Source organism: Aplidium turbinatum, chromosome 2 (genome assembly GCF_918807975.1).
Source record: "Aplidium turbinatum chromosome 2, kaAplTurb1.1, whole genome shotgun sequence".
Lineage (NCBI taxonomy): Eukaryota > Metazoa > Chordata > Ascidiacea > Aplousobranchia > Polyclinidae > Aplidium > Aplidium turbinatum.
In genome coordinates this window covers 23777585-23802053 of record NC_137473.1, presented here as the reverse complement: position 1 = coordinate 23802053, position 24469 = coordinate 23777585, and the positions used below count along the sequence as shown (strand labels likewise).

Genomic DNA, 24469 nt, shown 5'->3' with positions numbered 1-24469 from the left:
CTCACATAAAATAGACAACGTCTTCTGTTTATTTAGAGAATGTTGTAATATCGCTTCTTTTATAGTTGAAATCATCGAAGCTTTAGATGAGTGGGGTTTAGACCTAACCATTGAGATCTTAAAACTAAAAAGCGAATTAAATTTATTTTTGAACTATCAATGTTTGCTCAGATAAAATTGACATGTATCATGCGTCGCCGTCTGCATGCAAACTTAGAATATATTAGAATCCTCAACTATTACAAAATTCTAAATCCAACGACACTTTCTGTTTATTTACTGTAGAGAATTTTGTATTTTGATCTCGAAGCTTTAGATGAGTGGAGTTTAGACCTAACCACTGAGATCATAAATCATATTTATGACACCGGTTACATCCCTAGTGATATGGTACGTTCCATATTCATAACTTTACCAAAGAAAACCGGAGCAACAGAATGGTCACTCCACAGAACAATTAGCCTTGTGAATTACGTAACAAACAGCTTACTCCGAATCATGTTGATGAGATTGAGACCAAAACTACAATCGGAAATTTCAACAGCACAGTTTTTATTTGTTCCAGACAAAGGGACCACAAAAGGAATTTTTTACATTAAAAATGATAACAGAGAAATGTATGTCCGGTTCTTCTGTTTATTTAGAGAATTTTGTATTTTAATTCGACAATATGGTATCTTTTGCATTCTTGCATTTTATCCAGTGTTTACCTTTGAGTGCCTTCCCAGACGGCAAAATCTGTCATTTTTACATTCATTCAACGTCTGCAGACGTTGAATCAATGTAAAAATGACGAGTTTTGATGTCTGGGTTCGTTCAAAATATGTGTTTTACATGAAAACAACAGTTTTCATGATTACCAATAGGGGTTAATGAGATAAAGTCTCAGCGAAAACGTGTCAACGAAAAAAAGACAGTTGCCAAATAGCGTTTGCAATAAAAGATGAAGTTAAAACCTAAGTGGCAGTTTAGAGTAAACCTGGGTTTCGGCGTTACATGACCTGAAATTCCTTTGGTTAGTTCCTTCGTTAGACTCTCAGTTGATGTTACTTGATCATGGCAGAGGAATCGATTAGTACGCAGCGCAAAGGTGAGGTTTTTCTACATGATGGCTACATGTTTCAACTAGCTCAATATAGTCCAGACGGGCTTAAGAAATACTGGCGTTGTTCCCGACGTGATGAGAAATGCAAGGCTCGCATCAACACTTGTGTGGCAACAAATCAGGTAATAATGTGTGTTATGATGACTATATTTTGATCATTTGAGAAAATGTGCCAAGAAATGTCAAGTACTTGAATTGTAATAATTGCAACCGTTGTTCACCTGCATTGACGTTGGACCTGGGAATGCACCACGGACTGCCCTACCCTAATAATAACAACTGCTTTGATAGTGACGTTGTGCTATTACTTATTACTAGGGCCATTTTTTTACCTAAAAAATTGAAAAATATGACTTTATTTTTTGAAATATATGATAATATATGACTTTGTTTTAAGCATCAAATTTATGCTAATCTCTAATTAATAACTCGTATGTAAGTTTTTACATGTATTTTGAACAATAACACACTCGAACAACTAACAAAACACTTCTATTTCACTTGAAAATCACTACAAAAATTCAAATGTCTAATGCATCCACTGGCGCCGACTTGCGGGGTGGCCAGCCACGCCACCCCATAACCTCTATGGCATGATGGCAGCCACCCCGTTTAGGTTACATTACTTACTGCAAATAAATGTAATTTGAACGGACGTTTAAATCTTTTTTAGATTATTGGTTTTCGCTTCAAGTCAACGTAAAGCAAGAGGTGAACCAATACAGTATTGCGAAGAAAATGATTGTTTTTGTCACAAGCATGATACTTGCGTAACATCAAGCAAGCTACGTGAAGATTACGCAACACGTGGCTACGATTTGTTTCCTTGTTGTTGGGATCGTTTTATTTGTTACTTTTCATAAGTCATTGTTACATTTGTTAGGTTTACAATGGGATTTATTAATCAATAAAATACGATCTTTCCATTGCCTCTCCCAAAAATCTTTTTTGAAAAATTTTAAACTGCTTAATATCGCTATAAATTATGACAGCTATAAAATACTCGGAAATAAAATTAGCTCCACCCCCTAAATGAATATCTATTTTCAAATTAAAAAAATGCAATTTTCGAATGCTTAGTAAAAATCAAACAAAAACATGCAGTTTGAAAGTTTATAGGTTGCCATATTGTGCTATCTGCCACCCCGTGCAAAAATAAAAGTCGGCGCCTATGTGTAGGCCTACCTACCAAACCAGCTACTTAGTAGTACGAGTCAAAGCTCTGTACTCGAAAAGTACCCTTGACTCTTGAGGTCTCAGCACTGGTTGACTTAGTCGCCGTTAAGCTGAACTATCGTAAGTCCAAATTTTTCAAAATTGCGTTTTTGGTTGATTTGATATCTTTATAAACTACAGTTTATTTTGTTAAAGCATCGTAAGTCCATCTGCTTTAGTTTTGATGATACAGAATGATGAACTATCGCAAATTGGAGTTACGATAGTTTTGCAAAATAATAAAATGGGACTTACGATACTCTGCTCTGAAAGTAATTTTACACGTTTCACGTTAACACTCCCTTTTCTTTTAGGTAATTTTTCTTTCAATCGTTTTTTGCATGTTGATATTCAAGGCTTACTTATATTTCTTTCTATTTCGCATAACAATTTTGCTGTTTTATTGTAACTACATTTCGACAATTTTTTATTGTTAAACTATCGTATGTCCATACTCATTTTTCTAACGTTCAATTTTTGCAAAAAAGAATTATCTTTTTTTCAACAACAAAGCTCCATGAAAGACAATGTATATTGTATATATAGTTTTCATGTTTTTCCGTTAGAGAACTTTTAGAAAGATCAAACAATGTACAGCAAACACAGCGTGAACTTTAAAATTCAATTTTCTCAAAACTGCATTTTTGGAGTTACGACGGTTCAGCTTATTAGCGACGTAGTGGCCTACTGCAAGTGTTTATAATGTTCAGAGACTGGATTGTGTGTTGCAAAATAATGTGTCAAGATGATGTCACAATGCAAATTAACATCAAACAGCAAGCGCTATTACTAGGCTACAGAAAGTAATAAAAATGTTGCTTCCAATGCTAAGTGAGACTCAGCGTGAGAACTCTCATTGCCTCCCTTCCACAAATTATTATCAAAGTTCAATGTCTACAGGAGCTGTTTGAACTGCATTTACAAAGTTACTCCGGCTCAATCTTTGTATTTTGAAGTAAAAATGAAGTCATATTTTATGATCTAAAACAGAAAATATAACTTTTTATGACTTTATAACTTCTTAAATAGACACCGTAGAAACGTCGTTGTTTCACTGTTATCGGTTTGACAACTTTCTGCATTACCAAAAAAATATGACTTTAATGACTTTTACTGGCCCTACTTATTTCACAGGTAGTGAACACTGGCAAGAATCAGCATTTTTAGAAATGAAGACGATGTTCGATCAAGCTCAAACTTTCAGGAATGTCGTTTTATGATTATTCGCAAGAAAGAAAGTTTGTAGCAATGAAATCGGAGAAAAAGTCCGTTTCGACCCACCCTACTTGTTATGTACCGTATTGATTGTATTGACTTGTTAAACTAGGGATTGGAATTTTGTAATAGTTGAGGATTCGAATATATTCTAAGTTTGCATACAGACGGTGACGCAGGATACATGTCAAGTTTATGTGAGCAACATTTTAATTTAATAGTCCAAAAATAAATTCAATTCGCTTTTTATGTTTCGCTAAATTTCAATTCAATTTATTTTTCTTTGTCGGAATGCAAAAGAAACGATTGATGATGATTATGTGTCTCATCTGATACAGACGTTGGCGATCATGGTCTTCCAATCTTTTCTGTCATTTGCCATTCGTATAAAATCGTTCGTTTTAACTGTTGTGTTTGTGGCCCATTGATTCAATCTGTTTAAATAAGTTAATCTTTGACGGCCACTGCTTCTTTTTCCCATCCCAAATCTCCCTGTCGGTAAATATGACCTACAAATTGCATCTGGCGCCTTCTAACTGTTCTTATTATCATATCGTTACTTATTGTCTAGCATTCACATCCGTAGGTTAGAATTGATATTACATATGCTTTCAAAAGTTTAATTTTGGTCTTTGTTGTCATGTTGCGATTCCTGAAGACTACGCTCATTTTACTGAAAGTATCCTTTGCTATAGCGATTCTCTTTTTAATTTCAGTGTCACTTTGCCATCGCAAGTTATAGTGTACCCAAGATATTTCAATTTATCAACTTGTTTCACACCATTGAGTGCAACACACCATTGAATGTATGGTTGCAATTTGGATAAGTTTTCATTTTGATACGGTCATACATTCTGTGTTTGAATTTAACTCTTACCCATTCGTGTACTGTTATTGACAGCACAATTTAATAAGTCCTGTAGATCGTTTGCAGATTCTGCTATCAGGACTGTATCATCATTCATCAGCGTATCTCAAGCTTGTTACATTTTGTACCCCAACCTTTACTCCATTCATATGTTCGATGTCTCTCAAAATCATCTCACTGTAAGCGTTGATAAGATCTGGAGATCGGACACATCTCTCTGTTATCATTTTTAATGTAAAAATTCCTTTTGTGGTCCCTTTATCTGGAACAAATAAAAATTGTGCTGTTGAAATTTCCGATTGTAGTTTTGGTCTCAATCGCATCAACATGATTTGGAGTAAGCTGTTTGTTACGTAATTCACAAGGCTAATTGTTCTGTGGAGTGACCATTCTGTTGCTCCGGTTTTCTTTGGTAAAGTTATGAATATGGAACGTACCATATCACTAGGGATGTAACCGGTGTCATAAATATGATTTATGATCTCAGTGGTTAGGTCTAAACTCCACTCATCTAAAGCTTCGAGATCAAAATACAAAATTCTCTACAGTAAATAAACAGAAAGCGTCGTTGGATTTAGAATTTTGTAATAGTTGAGGATTCTAATATATTCTAAGTTTGCATGCAGACGGCGACGCATGATACATGTCAATTTCATCTGAGCAAACAGTAATAGTTCAAAAATAAATTTAATTCGCTTTTTAGTTTTAAGATCTCAATGGTTAGGTCAAAACCCCACTCATCTAAAGCTTCGATAATTTCAACTGTAAAAGAAATTTAATTATTCAAACATTTTTCGCTAAATTTGTCGGAATGCAAAAGAAACGATGTTGGATTTTGTTGGATTACAGAAGGATTATCGTTGGATTTTCAAAAAATTGCCGAATAGGGAACTAACCGCTAAAGACTGTAGCCCAATAGGGAACTAGCCGAATCGGATCAGCCAAATCGGACTAGCCGAATCGGGCTGTAGCCGAAAAGGGTAATAGCCGAATCGGACTAGCCGAATCGGATCAGCCGAATCGGACTAGCCGAAACGGGCCATTCCGGTATTTTACGGACCATAAGGCGCACCGGACTATAAGGCGCACTGTCAATAAATTGCTTTGATTAGTTTTTTGTTCATACATAAGGCGCACCGGACCATATATAATAGTATATCGGTACTGGTTTTGAGTGTAGGCAATAAAGCACTACCGCACTTGATCCATACATAAGGCGCATCGGACCATAAGGCGCACGATCAATTTATGAGGAAAAAAAAGAATTTAAAGTGCGCCTTATGGTCCGTAAAATACGGTACTCAATTATTCCATTTCAAATGAAATGGAAATCTTCAATATGTTACAACCAGTAGCGTAGCCAGGAATTTAGAAAGGGGAGGTTTTGACGACCCAGCGGCGGGGGGCCTCCCCCAGAAAATTTTGAAAAATTACTTTCAATTTGGTGCATTCTGAGAGCATTTTCAACAAGAATGTGAGTATGAATATTCCTGTAAAATGGTGCTGTCCGGTGGCATAGCAAAAGGATAAGATCATGTTTTCTTCGACATTTTTCAGAAATAAAGCTAAGTCTCGTTGTTTTCTTGTTGCTAATTCCTGGCTGAGATGTTTGGTATTGGACAAACTCACTCTTTTAATGCAATTTTGTTTAAAATTAGCCAATTTTTTATTAGACTGAAAGCATCATTCTCAATATCGTGACGTCACACGCGTGCCAAAGGGGGGGTTGTAACCCCCTAAACCCTCCCTTGGCTACGCCACTGGTTACAACAATAGTATATTGAATATTGATGGATAGAAAACTGTTGTGTTTTTTAACTTGTACAACCTCGTCGATGACGACGTGAAGGTAGCCTCACTCTAGTACATTTTCAGCAGAGGTCGACATTCGACAATGTCCGCATCGATATTGGGCCAGTAAACTGCTGTCCTGGCCAGCTGTTTCATGCACTGCATGCCGCTATGACCTTCATTATAAAAGGGAAAGAATATCATTGCGAAGTTTAGAAGGAATAACTACTCTAGAAATATATAATAAACAACCATAACATGTTGTCAGAGAATCAGCAACTCTTCAAAACTATTTCATTGGATTGTTAGCATTTGACTTCGCAGGCCATCTTTCTTGTGTGAAGCGAATGACTTTAGACAAGACAGGATCGTTAGAGGTTTCTTTGCGCAGAGAGTCTAAATAACTCACCTGCGAGTCCAATGTATCAATTGCGCAAACAATATCGATATCATCTGCACTTTCTTCCCCGTCAAAAATTGAGTCATTCCTGGACGGTAGACGGCTTAAGGCGTCAGCATTTTGGTGATGCGTTGTTTTGTGATAAGTATAACTAAATTGACACAAAAACAACGCCCAGCATGCTAACCGGTTAGCTGCCAGCGCAGGAGTAGGTTTATTTAGACCAGCGGTCGGCAACCTGCGGTTCCGGAGCCCCATGCGGCTCTTTTATCTCGGCTCTTTTATCTCGGCTCTTTTACCCAGAGCATCATATTTGTCCAATTTTTATCAGAATATTGAAAAAATGAACCAAAGTACTACAAGGTACTTAAAACAAACTTCAAATTAGGACTTAAGGATGTGATTGTGAAGGAAATTTTCAAGGATAAATTGAAAACACAGTGGATATTTCTAAACACAAAAATCAAGTAGCCCAGTGCTACTCAAACGCCGGTACGCGAGCACTTGGCTGCTGGTACGCGGTCAGTTCGAGAAATTGTAAATTGAGTAATTTGTTTTATGTTGATCAGAACGTCTATATAATAATTTTTAGGCAACGATAATGTTTAATCTGCTTTCCCAGCTATAGACTGTTTGGTGGCCCGCTACTACGACGACTTCCAGTTACGTCACAAAGAAATGTTATTACGTAATTGTTAGCCATTATTTCAACAAAGTATCGCAGTGTTCGATGCATGATCATCCTTTTTATGTGTTTGTGCTGTGTCCACGTGCTTGACTATACCTGCAGCGTACAGTAACGAGTAGAGAAGTGAGAGCCTCAATCGATCGGCCACACTCTGACTTCAAAATATCAGATGATTGTAGTGAGTTGAGCATGTTTTTACATAGATTTGTTGAAGCTATACCCCTTGTTCTTTTTTAGAAAGTGAGTTAGCTGTTAACCCATATTAGCCTATAAAAAGTATAGTTTCAGCTTAGCATTTGCACCAACTGTAAACGTAGAAGAGTTAAATATAAGTGTCGATTTAAAAGATAAATTATTGGATCTATCTGCTGATGAAGGTTTGCGAAAATCTTTTGAATCAAACTCCCTTGGAAGCTTATGGGTCAAAATAAAAGCAGAATATCCGAGACTGTGCCCCATGGCTATTAAAACACTGCTTCCATTCCCTTCTACATATCTATGTGAAGCCGGCTTTTCTACCATGAGCTGTTTAAAGGGAAAACACAAAAATGCGTTGGATATTCATGCTCCTCTTCGAGTAGCGTTGTCTTCCATTGAACCGCAATTGGACAAGCTGGTTGCAAATAAGCAAGTGCACACTTCGCATCAAAATTCAAAAGACCAGTAATAAAAGTGTTTTTTACTTGTTTTTTTGTGTATTTGTTACAAAAGTAATAATGACTTTGCTCTTGTCTTTTTTTCGCATATTGACCGGGACGCCAAGTGATGGAAGGTGCTCAGCTGGTACACGGCATAAAAAAGTTTGAGTAGCACTGAAGTAGCCTAATGCCACTTTGTATTACACTAAAACTCATTTATGCAAGAAGTTCTCTAGGTTTAACAGCCATAGTGCATTATTTTATTTAGTTATGCCAGCATGTACTGTGAGAGGCACTTCATTATGTTATGTACTGTGAGAGGCACTTCATTATGTTATGTACTGTGAGAGGCACTTCATTGGTAAAAAGTAGTACTTGGGGTGAAATAAGCATCAATCTACCTTTTTTGCATCTTTTAAAAATAAAAAAATAAAAACGGGTTTTAAAAAAAAAAACATGCGGGTTGGGCTTTTTTAAAAACCCAGGTTTTTCTCAACCCTGGTTAGATCATCCATTATATTTTAGAAATAGCCTGGAGCAGAAGAGATGCCAAATGGTATAACATTTTGTAGTAAACCGCTTTATGGGTACTTAATGCCCATATTTTTTGACTCATTGAACCTAGCCTAATATGGTTATACCATTTTCCAGGTCAATCTCAGTGAAACCATGCCCCCCCCCCCTAGTTAACGCATTAAATCCTCAAAAGGCAAAAGGTGCTTGTGAGTTTTAAGTTGTGGATTAACCGTTTAGGAATGGTAATACAAGAGTTCGAATGGTAATACAGGAGTATCCCAGTCGCAACATTGTACAGGTGTCCAGAAATCTTTTACTATGCCGGCATTATAGGCAAGCGTTGAGTCTTATTGAATGGCGAAAGACACTGGTGTGAGTGGTGTGGGACACTGGTTTACAATCAAAAGTTGGATTCGATCTCTCATTCGTAATCTCGAAGACAACCTAATTTAGGTTTAAACAAGTCTTCGTATTGGTCACATAACCCAGAACATGATTTTTGCAAGTTAAAATCTATGTCATTGTGACGATGAATAGCGTGAAAAGATGAAGAAAAGAACTTATCTACCGAAATATCTTGTGCTTAAATAGCATCACGCCCGAATAACTTAAGGTTAGGTACTTCACATACCATAAATTGAACTGTGGTCATCTTTCCCGATTTGTTGCAGGTTGCAGCGTGCTTCGGCTGTGCAAGCGAAAAACATCCAATAATAGGCATCGAGTGCTTACTTGCCGACTGATAAAGTAACTGCAGAGTCTGCAAGTTAGGTTTACTTAGCTGCAACCAAACTTCAGAAGAGATGAAATTTCCCCCTGTAGCTGTATCAAGTTCCATTAAGACAGGAAAAGACTTAATAAAGATTCGAACCTCGAATTTAGGAGCTTTACATGACGAATTATGAACAGCATTTACCTCCTGTATGCAGTTAACTTTAAAAAAAATTGACTTGTGCGGCTTTCTTATGACAGGAAGCTTACAGGACAATGGACAATTGGACATGCCCTGTCTGTAAGCTTACAGAAATGACAAACCGTATTTTTAAATCTACAGTCATTGTCACGATTTCTTTCTATCTCTTACCAGGAAAAAGACTTAAAAAGGTTCGATGACGTAGTTTAATGGGTTATAACCGAAAAGCAGTCAATTAAATTCACGGATAGTTCTACTAGTGAAATGATATTCTAACTTCTTGAAGGACTTTAACGAACGGCTTCTCTTCTAACCATAGGCGCCGGGTTTTGAAAATTGCCGGGGGGGCAAACTTTCTAGCCGACCGATTGTTTACATTCAAAAAGCTGATATTTGTTTTTCAGCATTGATGTTTGTTTGCGTCTATCTGCCATTGTATATCGCCAAGCTTTATAATGTAGGCTCAGGCCTCAAAATTCACGGCGGACATGTCCGCCGTCACAGCATGTGATGTCCGCGGGAAGTACCATCTAGATCGGTCATATTTGTCCGCCGAGAAATAACCCAGGAACTAGCGATACAAATCGTCATTGCATAGCATGAACAATAATTGTTGCGATAATATATTTTCCAGCGCATTCTAGCGCGCATCTAGAAAATGTGAATACTGTATCCCTTAGCTTCCATTTAAGGAGGAAAACTTTCGATTTTTACGTTGCTTCAACGATTGATGACATTGAATCAGCGTAACAAAGGTGAATTCTTCACTAAGAATCGATAGGAGTACAGGTACTTTTACACTAATCACGCGCAATTTAGTTCAAGTTTTACGTCACAATGTCTGGCTTTGATCTCCGAGTAATATTGATACGGCAAGGTTGGTTACTAAATTAGCTTATACGAGTAGGCTATTACAGCAAGATGCAACAAAATTTGTTAAGTTTTGGTATTACAGTAAAAAAGAAAAGGTCCAGGAAAATTCACTTTCGCTCACATGACACGCAAAAATAAACTTAAAGAAAAAAGCCTGTGAAACTTTGCACAGCAGAAAATAGTAGCGTTGGTGTAGAAATTTTCCGACTCCTGCCCAGAGCATTGTGACGCAATAAGCCACACGATCTCGTTCGGTAGGAGTTAATAAGTTATGTGACGTATTGACCAGCTACGCGGCGCTTTGACTTTTCAAGCGCAAGTCGTTGGTCTGATGAAAGCCTTTCAAAGTGACTTTACTGATTTTTTAAAAAGCCTTCTAAAACCGTAATTATAGTTTTGAAATGGCGAAGAATTATTATCAAGATTAAGTAATTAAGCATGACGATCGACGGCTAAAACTGGTGTGTCCGCCGTGAGACTTAATTTGTCCACCGAGATGGCTGCTCAGACTGGACACGTTTATCCGCCGTCAACAAAAACGAATTTCGAGGCCTGTAGGCTACTTCGAATTATATGCTGGTCACTTTGAACTTTAGCTCTTAATACGCGTAGATACTAAACTGAGCAAACAGCAAACTGCACCTCGTTATTGACGCTCCCAAGAAAAAGCAAAGCGAAAGAAATCAAGAAAAACGTTTTTCAATCATTGTTACAATGCTTCAACGGCACCATGCTGGCGTTTATCAGCTACCGTACTTCTGTTTCTTTCGTTATCTTAGGAGCAGCGCTCTTGTTGCAACAAGTAGATCTTTTAATTGAGATCGATCCGCAATGAAGGTCAAACTAACGCAAATCTGAACTTATAAACATTTGATTTAGGATTTTTTTTTAAATAATTTGCGGGGGGCAACCACCCCGAGCTAAATTCACGGGGGGGCGCCGCCCTCCCGGAGTCGGCGCCTATGCTTCTAACTCTAATTTCGAACACAATTTATATCAGCACCAATTCTCATCTACTTGTATTCAATTACTTCAAGCCTCAATCACCAATAATTTCTGCACCAACTACCAATCCACAACTCATAACACAACTCTCATAATCAACTCATAATAATCTCATAAGAATCATTACGCAAATTACACCATTATTTATAGAAGGTTGCTTCGGTCTAGTAACTTCGAGAAGGTTACGTAATGTTACATTGTTCTGTCAAGTTGCAATAAATGTCAACAAGTAGAAGCTTAAAGAAGTTTAAAGAATGTCACATAGGGTAGATGAACGATTTCGCAATCGGACATTTACTGATAAACAACCTTATGACGTCATGACAAACGACGCTCAGAAATCATGAAAAACAACAGAACATTCCAGATTTGCATGCTTACAGACGATTCTGGAAATGCGTTACATAATACAGATTTCTCATTCAAAGGTTACTTCAGGTCAATACCCGATAATAACACATCGCTCAAAATTCCATAATGAAAACAGCACATTCTGTCAAGACGCAAAGCAGCCCGACGCGAGGCCTTGCACATTGATTGTGACAGTCATTAACACTGATTAATGATTATCGATACCACTTACTTTGCTTGTTCGCATTTGCACTGAGCACTGTAGCTTTCTTGAAAGAAGGTCGTCTATCGGTACCTTTAACTTTATTTACCACCAATGTGTCAGTGCTGAACACTGTCTCCTTAGTAACTTTGGCAGCGTCTTCAGTTTCTATGGCTATTAGTAATAAGTAATAAGATTAGTAATAGAAGAAAAGGCACACATGGCAGCGGCTTGCCTTGTTTGTTCACCCAATTCTGGAACAGTCTCACCTGATCTCGGCTTCAAGTTGCTCCGAAATCGAAATGTTCACGAATAACGAAGCACTTTGGGTCAAGCTGTCTGATTGGGTCAAAATGGATCAGCCTAAAAGAAAATGAACAATAATTAGCCTTTTCTGACTGGTAAGTGTCAAAAGAAACTAAAAGCTGTAAATAAAAGGAACTACTTTTGTTCCTGGAGGAAGTACAATTGTGTTGCGGAACCAAATTTTCTAGTTTAACAGTTTGCTCAGATCCATTTCAGGTTGCCAAACTTAAATGCTCAATATAGCTCAATAAGGTTTCTTTTGTAATGCTGGAATCAGTTTTGTCCGGTCTGGATGATCAAGAGCGTCGTGAACTCGTTATGACTACACTTTTCTTTGCAGGAATGCGGAGTTACGGGAAAAACTTCATGGGTTGCATCTCTGACTCTTCATTCATGTCCCTCTCCACCCTTCCTAACAACGCTATCATCCAACGAACTCATCAAGGTTAGTTTATTGCAATTGATGAAATGGCAATGTGTACCAATCGGAGATTGCCATTGTTCTGGAGGTAACTGTACGAGTGTACGTGGCATGGCTTCTACTTAGCAAAGGCGTCATCAAAATTGGAAATGCATATAATTAATATAATGCATATAATAAGATATAGTTGACTCAGCCATTGACAAACAATCAGTTTGCACTAAGGACCATTTATACTTGTGAATACTAACACGGAAACTGCAGTGTTCATGCAGTATGAACTCGTAGTCGGTGATAAATCACCTCTTGATGTAAGATTTCCAGAATGCCATTACATTATGAGGATAGGCATTCAAAATAAGAATAAAACTTTGGCTTTGGTCACCTCTTACCTCTTTGTACGTAACTCCTGAAATACCTATAATTCGACAAGATGCCCCTTTCTCGATATTATTCCATCCATTAGGTTCCGCTGAATGGAGAACAGTCCTTAGAATGCGTTGCTCAAGCGCACACCCCGAGAGTCGAACAAGCGCCGCTTGATCTTTTCCTTTCCATTTCTTTCAAGCTCCATCTTTTCCTTCTGTTGCGCCAGACAGTCTCCTTTTCACGTCATCTTCATTGCGGCAAATTCAGCGGTAGAAAGCCTTTTTGCTGATATCTTAGGCCTAATAGCAATTGGAATCAGCTTTACCATTCTTGGAAACAAGTCACCACACCACGCGTTTCCATTATAGAGATAAAATTTGCCATTTCTTTCCCAACCTACAGGATCTTCAAAATAATGTTATCAACAACCCATTTGGAACTAATGTTAGAAATCTTCTTTCGGAAGATAGCTTAATTCAAGAGCAGTTGATTAGTTTGGTGAATGGTATGATGCAATTTTTTTTCTGGGTGATGTGTTGTGACTTTTGGGTTGAAATGGCGCAGTTCTTATCATGATATTGCAAAGATGGCACTAAAACTGCTGATTGCATTTGCAACAACTTATCGGTACATACACGACGGTGGTGCCAGCATAGAACATGATCCACCACTGTGACATCATCGATAATGGGTTAGATTAATGGCCTAAGGCCCTAACCTATCAAATAATTGTTGCTAGATATCACTATATAGCTTATACCCGCAAGATATTTTACCTTACTGAAACAATAACCTACTAAACAGAATCAGTCGCTGCATTTTCAAGAAATCACCGAATTGGTTTTCTCCGAATCGGATTCTCTGCAACGGGCCATTCCGTAAAATTACCTCATGTTACGCCAAAATGCGTTGTCGCAACTTTTTATGAATAATTGTGTACTAATTATACATTTTTTGCAGAAACCCGGCCGGTTCGAAGCAAGCAAGAGGAACTAGAAATGGAGGCTCGGTACCAACTGGCCCGAGCCCACGAGAGGGCAAAAGCGCTGGCGGAACAAGAAAAGCTAAGAGAAAAAAGTGAAAATCAACTGTCTCTCGCACACAGAGTGGTGAGTTTTCTTCCCAGTTAACATCGGCTCGATGGCTTAGTTGTTAGTGTCTCCGCCTCTGCATCGGCATTAGTTCGATACCCTGTCAATGTCAGGTCTTACCAAAGGCTTTTTAAAAGTGGTGCTCAATCTTATTCTTGCTAGCACTTGGAATAGAATGGATTCGGATAATAATGTACTCGGTTGCGCCTCTGCACTGACACTGTCTGCTTTGCATAGCGCTGAGAATCAATGCATATCTGCAACGCAACGCATATATACAAACACACATTATTATTATTACTTGCGTTTCATGGCTGTTGTAAAGAGGTTAAAGCAAATATTATTATTGCTTGAGAAAATTTTTGAATGTTTTCGTTTCCTCCAAACTTTCAAATTCGATTATTACGAAATGGTCTGTATTAGAGCGGAATGTGCGCATGTTCATAGTTGTGAATAATAATTATTTTGATTTATCTTTAGCCAACCAGAGTCTTGTTCAATTGTGGCGCACATCCGATGTTTCGACACTTGCCAAGATGTACAGTGTTTACAACTTAGGATGACGGGTTAAAAACAGCTAGAATCGCTTTGGTTTTGTGAAATTGCTTGCTCAACTTGTAAAGCTAGTAGAAATATATAGCATTGTATATAAGGTTTTGCACTAGAAACTTGTCATGCACAGCCTCGGCATGTATTTAATTGTGATGCTGTGCAGTTGAGTTGTTCGCTGAACGATGAAACCGGTTTGAAAATGAAGGAGTACTCATTGACACGGGCCGACTGCCGCATGATGACTCTAGGGCAGCTGCAGCTTCTCCTGAATGACATGCACGCACGGAAGCAAGGTTGGTACAAAGTCTTCAACGAAACGTTTTGAAATTTAATAATCATCCGAGATTCGTTAGTTATTTTCTTGAGTAAATGGAAATAGATTTACTGCTATCAGGTTGTAATCATGGTTAGACTTGGATTCCGATTGAGATTTGACGCCTCAGAGGCTTGTATTTAGGCTTATATTTCGGCTTACAGCCGACTGATGCATATTTTTTATGTTCCAGCTTTAAACCAGCAACTGATGGCCTTGCTCATATCACGTGACGAGTACCAGACTGAGCAAGACGCTAAACTTGTTGACGTTGATGACCTCAAGTCGATGATGTCAGAGATCGGTCCAGAAACGACGGTTTGACGTTACAGTGCATTTGGTGGCTGAACCTTGATCACCATAGGTCACTACATAGCGCTAGACGAGCAAGGCATGCTTAAGCAGAGGTTTCACGAGAACGTGCGGAAGCGGTGTTCTTACCTGGCCAGCAAACACTCAATAATTTGTTTGTTTTCTGTAATTCAATTTGCAAATTGCATGAACTTTTTGAAGGGGAAAATCAATGTTGCATTCATGAAATCAACCAGAATTCAAAACATCCAACAAAGCGTAATGTACTATGTCGCGCCATGACACATATGTTTTGTTTTATGCCGTTGTGAAAGGTTATTGCAACGTCGCATCAATGAGGATGCGGAGAAGAACCTGTTTTCATAGATTGATTTACTTTGTGTTTTTTGTTACATTTGCGGCGCACCCATGTGAATGTTAATGTCATTATCGCAATTTTATTATTTTCTACAATGCAATTGTGAACTTTTATATAGTTGTTGTTTGATAGTTGCCATTTTCATGCTTATCTTTTATACAATTTCTTATATACTGGAGTACTGGTATATAATCTCTTTATCCTATACCTTGTTATAGCAATTGTTTAAAATTTATTGCCATAAGATTAACACTACATGTCGCATCTATTCGCTTAGCTTGTACAATCACAGTACGGCCGTACGGTATAATGTATTGTATACTACTTGATGTAAAGTGGGAGGGGTTAATTGGCTTTTTGTCAATTTTAGCCCTGATTTTAAGATACAACAGTAGCCTATATCAAATTGAAATTTCCGTCCACGGCTTTTGGTTAACCTGCACAGTACACTTATGGAAGCCCAGCCAGCTATTGATATTAACTAGCTTGACTGACCTTATATCCATAAATGCACATTTGACTTGTTTTATAATTACAAGTAGGCGATGGCCATCACTAACATTTCTAGCAATAGTTGCAACTATCACTAATTTACATAGCCTACATTAGGTCTATTTCTGGGCATGCCCTACAACGGACCTTGTCATTAAAGTTTTCACAGTGTCTAAAGAGGATTTTATCTTACAACATACAGCATGATGAAATGGCTGTAGTTTCTATAAAAAACTTGACGTTGCGGGGGAAACTATTTTCCGTCTGAAAGTAGGCTATTTCCATCGTGGGAGAATAGGCTGCATGGTAGGATGTTTCATGTTTTCTACACTTTCGAAATTAAAAACGTTCGGGTTTACGTATGATCGGATTTTGAAGAATGATTTGAACATTATGACGTCATTTAGATGTGGTACCGCATGGTCGAAACTCGTGTGGGGCTAAAAATAGGGGATTTCCCATAACTTGGTATCGGACCATGGTAGAGAGACAAAACTCAACTGGCGGTCCGAATCCGGACCTTCTGGGTGTTGATGGTGGACCTTGAGCTTTTGGAAGAATAACCTCATTGGCACGTTTCAGGGCTTCTTTAAACAGATTTCTACTAGGAGGAAGCAATTTTTACTGTGATTATCCTAGTTGCTGGGGGGGGCTCGACTCCCAGACTCCACAACACTTTCTCAGAAATCCAATTCGAGCTACATTTTACTTAAAAAGGTGGTTTGGTACAGATAGTTTAACTTTCGTGGTTGCGTGTGACATAACTTATTCACCGGACCGCTAAAAATATTCAACTTGTGAAACTGGACCTTTGTTAAGATTAGTTGAGTAACCCCTGCACTACACGAAAGAGCAAAAAGCCTGTGAAAGTTTCGAAATTGATTTTAGGTGGACATGATTATACTTACACGTAGTTTAGTTTTTTCGTTGATAGCTTGCCTTATAACTTATATCTAATCAATTAAGCAGAACGTTTTACGCTTAATTAAAATGACCACTTTACCGTGTTTTAGGATAATACCAAGACTAAAATACTGTTTGCGCCTGTCTAGCAACATTTTTAACGTGTTTTAGTAAAGTAGTAAACAATATAAGTTCAAAAAAAAATTGTACCAGATGTCTTAAAAGATGTATCATGTTGTATTCTAAAATCAGGGCTAAAGTTGAAATTAAAATTATTTCCCCATCCCTCCTTTGATGGCACGATGAATCGCAAACTTAACTTTAAAGCCATTGCTTTCGCAAGTTGTCTTCGGTGACTTGAGTTGAAATGCTTTAGCGGTTCTGTAGGGGACAGTGCATCTAAAGTAATGAAAGGTCTTATCACTTTTTATTAAAATAATACGCTGCGTTGCAAATCACCGTTGCGTGATAATGCAATTCATGAAAAAACATACCTTCCTCTGTTGAATTTCGTCTATCTGCTTTTGTCTTGAAGGAAAAAGAAAACATGGAAATATAATGAAGCTGTGTTTGTCTTCAAAGCAAATTTAGATGAGCAATTGATGCAAAAGTTCCATTTCAGAATTACAAGCATAGGTGGCTGCAAAAATGCGGCTTCGTGTGGTTGCTCTCCAGTTGGCAAATTTTAAATTACATGTGGATAGACACTTGGGTGTTTCATTTTTTCATCAATTTTGAAATTCAAAATGCCTGGGGTCCCATCTGGTGGTATTTGGGGTAAAAAGTTTAGGCTATACCCAATTTTTTTTTCAATTATGACGTCATATTGAGGTGGTCCACGAGGTTTGAAATTTTTAGGCCTCAAAATCTCGACTTTTGGTCGTATCACTGGAACCACTCATCATAAATCGACAAAATTAGTGTCAAAATGCGCAAAAGGGTCGGTTTCCAATACCTGATGTAAAGAATATTAAGGTCTATCTGCTTCAGAAAAAAAGTTATTTTAAAAAATCTGATTTTCGATCTATTTTTTCCTGACGAACTGAGATCAGGTGATCAAGATAAACAGTTTTTCTGTATTTTTCCAAATCTTGGAAGCTGCTATTGCGTAATAATAGTCGTCGTTCATTTTGCAAGAGATGAAACGGTAATAATTGAAGGTATTAGGCTACCGTACCATTATAATATAACCGTTGAGGATAAGGTATGCTGCTCACCTGCTTTAGATTTTGATTAAGTGTGATTATGGCATTAAATTCAAGTAGCCTACGGTATTAGCAAGTCGAAGCAAAACTTCAAGGAATTGAAGAGATAATGTGTGCTTAGCTTTTAAATGCACAGCAGCTATTCTTGTTATCGGAACGTTCAACTGATCAGTTGGTGTTAAGGTTAAGTAGGCCTACTTGGCTTGTTATCTGGTTAAGCAAAGCCCCATCTTGCATTGCTCCAGGACTCTTCTTGACGCCGTCCACAAAAAAAAATGACATGGGAAAGATTTATTTCGTTTATGTGGAACATGCATTCAACGGTATGAACATCATGACCAACTTATCATTGAAATAATTGACCAGTCGAGTATTGACTTCGGACTTTTTTTGTTTTGAAAGCTGTCGTATTAGCTACGACTGAATGTGAATATACTTGTGATAGGTGAACTCTGCATTAAGCCTCCTGGATGATGGTGTCAAAAACCAGTTCAGCAGGGACCGACACACTTTTGGGAAAAGATTTAGGCTAACAACAAGCACACTTTCGTGCTTCATGCGATTATCATCAACAAGTTGACCCAAGAAAACGTATTGATCTATTTTATTGACAACGCGCCCATCATAACATAACTGCATAGCAGAAGCTGAGTTGAGAAGGTTTTTTAACTACACTGCTGGTTTCCCACCTCCTTGTATGATTTTCCCGTTCCAAAGCCTTTTCTGCATGGTTGACATCTATGCCACCGATAAACATTTTTTCGATCTTCTTGCTGATCTTTCAAGAAAGTGATTTCTTTCTCCTGGACTCAGTTTTCGAGTTCACAGCTGCAAGAGAGTTTCTTTTGAAAAAGAACCGGATTTTCGGAAATCGAACACTTGCATGCACAATTGCACATATATGGAACAAGTTCTGTAACCATTCTTGATTAACCTCATTACCTCTGCATTTAATTTCCTTCTTTTTTAATGTATTGTACTTCTCTATCACATCTTTTAACTTCGCTTTAATTCTCTGTTTGCTAAGCACTGGAAGACCATCTTTGTTCCATATTGCCAACTACATTTTTCAGCAATTCATTTTTCAAATCTTTGAAATGGGGTATTTTCTTCAAAAACTTAGGATTAGTTTTGGCTACTTTCTTCCTCAAGTAAAAATAGTGACTGACTGTAGCCTATCTGAAGTAAGGGGAAGCACAGTTCTCTCCAATTGCTTGAAGTTTCGCATCAACTTACTAATACTTGACCTCAATGCCATAATGTCACTTAATCAAAATCTAAAGCAGGTGAGCTTTTCAACGGTTACATTATAATAGTAATACCTTCAATTATTAACGTTTCATCTCTTGCAAAACGAACAAGGACTATTATTATGCAATAGCAGCTTCCAAGAGTGGAAAAATAGAGAAAAACTTATTATCTTGATCACCTGCTGGCGAGGCCAGGGCTGTGGCAGCGGCTTTCCACCTACACATTCGGGAAGCTGATCGTGAGCTGCATGTCCACAACAGCGGAAAACCTCTGTGCTGCCCGGGCCAAGGTATCTTGGGGTGACACTGGACAGATCGCTCACATGCCGCCACCATTTGGTGTCACTGCGCAGGAAACTGACATCCCGCGCTGCACTACTGAAACGCCTGGCAGGCTCTGGCTGGGGGCCGGGGGCTGACACTTTGCGAATTGCAGCCTTTGCCCTTGTCTACTCTTCTGCAGAGTGCTGTGCACCTGTCTGATGCCGCGGTGCTCACTGCCGCAACATCGACACTGCCATAGGCGGCGCGCGGTGGCCGGGTGCCTGCGTCCCGCGCCGTTGGACGGTCTCCCCGTTCTCGCTGGCATCCAACCTGCTGAGCTTCGTCGCGAAGAAGCCACTCGGTCGACGGGCACTGGAGCCTGACCATCTTCTCCACCACAAGATCTCTGCCTTTCCAAACGGTCACCCCCGCCGACTGAAATCAAGACACCCATTCGTGCCAGCTGCTCGGCTTCTGATCAACGAAACTGATGATCAAGACATCTCTGCGGCTACTTGGGCGGACCATAAATGGAATTCTGAATGGAGGTCAAGCACCACCAGACTCCACTCATTCATCCCCGACGCCGACACACGCCCCATCGGCCTGACACTACAGAGACAGGCATGGGTGCGCCTCAACCGTCTCCGTGCGGGCGTCGGGCTTTTCCGCTCAACCATGCACCAATGGGGAATGGCTTTTTCCTCCTCCTGTGAATGTGGTGCCGAGGAGCAGACCGCAGACCACATCATCAATGACTGTACCAATGTACCATCTTCAAGCCACCTAACGGAGTGGAAGGGCTGCGCGTCATGGATGATGAAACTAAAGACTGGCTGCTCTCTAGCAGCCTTCCAGTGTAGTCCGGGAACATCGTGAATCTGGGGTGGTAAAAGGATAGACCCTCGGCCTCAGAAGCTCAGACGACGACGACTTGATTTCTGTTCATCAGGAGAAAATACAATGAAAATCAGATTTTTTAAAATAACTTTTTTTCTGAAGCAGATAGACCTTAATATTCTTTACATCAGGTATAGAAAACCGACCCTTTTGCGCATTTTGACACTAATTTTGTCGATCTATGATGAGTGGTTCAGGAAATACGGCAAAAAGTTGAGATTTTGAGGCCTAAAAATTTCAAACCTCCTTGACCACCTCAATATGACGTCATAATTGAACAAAATTTGGGGTGTAAACTTTTTACCCCAAATACCACTAGATGGGACCCCAGGCATTTTGAATTTCAAAAATGGTGAAAAAATGAAACACCCTATTAATTAGACACAGTAGGAGAGAATTTAAAGATCAAATTGTTTTAGAAATCTTTCACGCTGTCGTTTTTAGTGGAAAAACTGTTTATTTTTTTTCGGCTTCGCTCAGGATATATTGGCGATAAAGCTTCTGTAGAGACTTTGTCTTGTTGAACCATAGGCATACGAAGACGAGTAGCCTAACGTGATCAAGCTTAACATCTTCAAGTTTATTAGCCTACATATAGAAAGACAAAACTACGCAACTTAACTACATCTGAATAAAATACAATGGTTAAGTAAATCTCTGTATTTTAAAATTAGTTTTTTCGCACCTTCCTTTCTACCATGTCATGTGATCTGTTTAACACCTTTTGATGCAGTTACCTTTGATTCTCGTGGAGCCTATATCGTTGAGTTTGAGCTAGTCAGAAGTAGGCCTATACTGTGCAGTTTTTGTCTTTTCCTGTTTATGTAGATTTAGTTAACCATTGTATTATAGTTATAGATATCCCTGGCTGATTTCTGGTGTGATCAGTTGACAGGAGCAACACTGGAATTGATCATTCCATTTCCGACTACCTACCAGCAGTGCAGGATTAAGGTGGATGCTATTGATGCTGCAGCATTAGGCCCATTCCTGAAATAGGCCCAGACGAAAACAGACGTGAATTTTCCGGACGCTGAACAGTTTTCCTTTGCTTAATTAACCCACAAATAATTCTTATTATGAAATTTGTAGTCCGACTTTCGCACGCCTAGGCACGGTGTTACGCCTAGGCACGTAAGATAAAGCAAGATTTTGGCATAGACTACTTATTTAAGATGAAAAATTATAACACTTTTCGAGCTGTTTCAGGGCCCTTCATTACTTCAGCCGCAGATAAGATGCACGGCTTTATTAACTCTTCCCCAATCGTGTATGCTTTTTTTGGTTTTAACTATTCGTAGAGAAACTAGATAGGATTCATGAAGAAAGGATTTTTCGGTAGTCGTCATCTTTTCATTTGCTTTTTTTAATCGTTCATATCAGAGAATATTCGTCCAAAATATTCAAGTGGCTTGCCTTCAAGATTGTTGTGCTTTGAATGAAAGTGACGAACAACTTTAGAAGGTTTCATAAGTCATTTGGCAGAATTTGGGAGCACACCAAACATTAGGGCCGTGACGATTGTTCACTACCCGGAACTATTGTAAAACCAAGCTACAGTACGAGCATTAGCCTCCAAGACCCTACAGTCAGTCTGAATACGGCAACTAGTTTATTGGCATCACTGGTCGACACGATTCAATTTGCACGGGACAGATTTGACGTGTATGAGCAGATGGCGATCGAAAAGGTTCCTCACGGCGAATACAAGGCTGAAGAACGTCGAGGCCGTAAGCGAAAGCGAATGCCTAATGAAGGAGCTGCAAACGAAGAAAACCTCACCCCTAGGGAAACATTCAAAACCCATATATATCTGGTCATGATCGACAGACTGTTAGCTGAACTGGAAAAGCGAATGAAGGCGTATGAGGATATATCTACAACATTCGGATTTCTTTCGGAGCTAACGTCATTGAGCATAAAGCAGATCGAGAATAAAGCTCAAAATCTCGTTTCCTCGTATCCAGATGACTTGGAAGACACGCTGGGGGCTGAGCTCATACAGTTTGCTGCATTTATGCGCACCCAGAAATCGGTGAGTGTGAACGAGTCAGCAGAGCTTACCATGTACAAGCTTTTGTCGTCGTTGAACCTTTCTCAAACATTTCCAAACGTCGAGATTGCTTTGCGCATCTATCTGTGCTTGATGGTGTCTAATGCCTCCGGCGAGCGGAGCTTCTCAAAACTGGGAATAGTCAAAGGAGAGCTGCGGTCCTCGATGAGGGAGGAAAGGCTAAACATGCTGGCGCTTATGAGCATTGAACATGAGGTGCTGAGCAGCCTTGACTGCACTGACATGATCGAAGATTTCGCGCTTGCTAAGGCTCGAAAAACAGTAGTATAAGTAAGCAGCACTAGCGCAGCATTGACAATATGCCAACGTTAAGTTGATCTGGATTAGCCTTTTCTTCATTAACTCCGCTTTTCAGGCAATATTGGTATTGAATTGTGTTGGTGTTACATAGCCTGATGTTACTCTCGAGTTTTTACGATAACACGTCGTTATTATTGTTCATGTTCATTAAAATTTGGCTGACTGCGTCGAAAGCAATAAAGGCTCTTTGGTCGGTCTGATTACGCGTGTACGGTGGAGTCAGAGTGTCGAATGCATATGTACCAATGCCTAGAAAAAATAGGCCTGTTTTTGCGCTGCAGCATCAGGCCCAGTTTCGTCTTAATCCGGCCCTGCCTACCAGTGTGAAAAGGCGTTTTCCACCATGCTCCAAATAAAAACAAAGGAATCGCCTTCAACATGGGTTGCTCCACGATATGAGAGTGGGTTTGACCAACATGAAGCCTCGCATAGAGAAATTGGTCACACATAAGCAACAACAGAAATCGCATTGATACATGTGTAGGGGAGACTCAGGTAAGTTGGTCCAATAGGCAAGTTGGCCTACTCTAAATAATTTTTTAACTACAATAGTTATTGTTACGTATCATACGCATACTGAGAAAGTGCTGTTGAAACTACCTTATCACCAGGTTGGGAGGCTCTAGCAAGCAGTATAAACCTGTGAGCACGATTTTGTATGAAAAATTATGATTTTTGAAATTTTTGGATTTTAGAATTTTTTAGATGTCGAGTGATTTTTTTCTTACTATGTAAGAAAGGTTATTATTTAGTGAATGCAGCGCTAGAGTGGCTATTAAGGCTCACTTTGACGGTGAAACCAGAAGCTGGATAGTTTGACATAAATTTTAGTTTTTACAATGTGGTTTCCATGCAGGGAAGTTGGTACGTTGGCCACCATGGCCAATTTGCCTTCATGAGGTATTACATAGAATGATAATAATTGATTAATTAATACGATGACTTATTTTTGCAAGATTGAAGTAGCCTATCATCAAGTATCCAAAGTAAGTAAATCGCAGCTTTACATCAGCATTAAGCGATCAATAACAATAATAAGCTACACTTCCTAACATCGTTTTTATGCCACAAATTGCGACAAATTATTCCTAACCCATATGGTAATAATAGCAAGTAATCAAAAAAAACCACTTCTCAAGCGACTGTCTAAAACGTACCTCGTTTCGGAGATACATTAAAAAATGTTCCGATATAGGTGCAATATCCATGCAAAAATGGGGTTTGTAGCCTATTGCAAACAAGGTCCTACATGTCAGTATCGTTAATGTGACCAGATCGTTAGGAATAAAGACATGCCGTTCCAACTACATGATGTTTGATAGGCTACAACCTTTGTTATTTTCGAAAGCTTATTTGGTGTAGGCTACTCATGTAAAAAAAAGTTTACTGAGGTAAAATGCAGCATTATAGCCTGATAGCCTAGTAGATTATATTATAAACCATACATGAATGCATACATAGAATAAATTATGTACCGTATGTATGCCTCTATAAAACCAAGAAATAATTAGAAAGAAAATAAAATTGGGGAGAAAGAGAACTTTTCCACTGTTTAATATACCGTACATGGACAGGTTTC

General features: G+C 38.8%; 2 protein-coding genes across 2 annotated transcripts in view; both read left to right on the top strand.

Annotated features, from left to right (window-relative positions):
* Positions 1–15757, top strand: part of LOC145787691 (uncharacterized) — a 40473-nt gene extending 24716 nt beyond the window's left edge. The window contains exons 5-8 of the mRNA XM_082599495.1: positions 12427–12531; positions 13837–13985; positions 14683–14812; positions 15026–15757. Coding sequence (XP_082455621.1) covers positions 12427–12531; positions 13837–13985; positions 14683–14812; positions 15026–15156 — 515 coding nt within the window. The 3' untranslated portion in view covers positions 15157–15757. The remainder of the gene's footprint in view (positions 1–12426; positions 12532–13836; positions 13986–14682; positions 14813–15025) is intronic.
* Positions 15758–22191: 6434 nt separating this feature from the next.
* On the top strand, positions 22192–22860 carry LOC145788448 (uncharacterized). The gene has a single exon (XM_082600213.1). It carries the CDS (start codon positions 22192–22194, stop codon positions 22858–22860), a length of 669 nt encoding a protein of 222 aa, XP_082456339.1.
* The last annotated feature ends 1609 nt before the right edge of the window (positions 22861–24469 follow it).

Coding starts and splice junctions, on each gene's coding strand:
- LOC145788448 (XM_082600213.1), top strand. CDS start 22,192: ATGGCGATCGAAAAGGTTCCTCACGGCGAATACAAGGCTGAAGAACGT.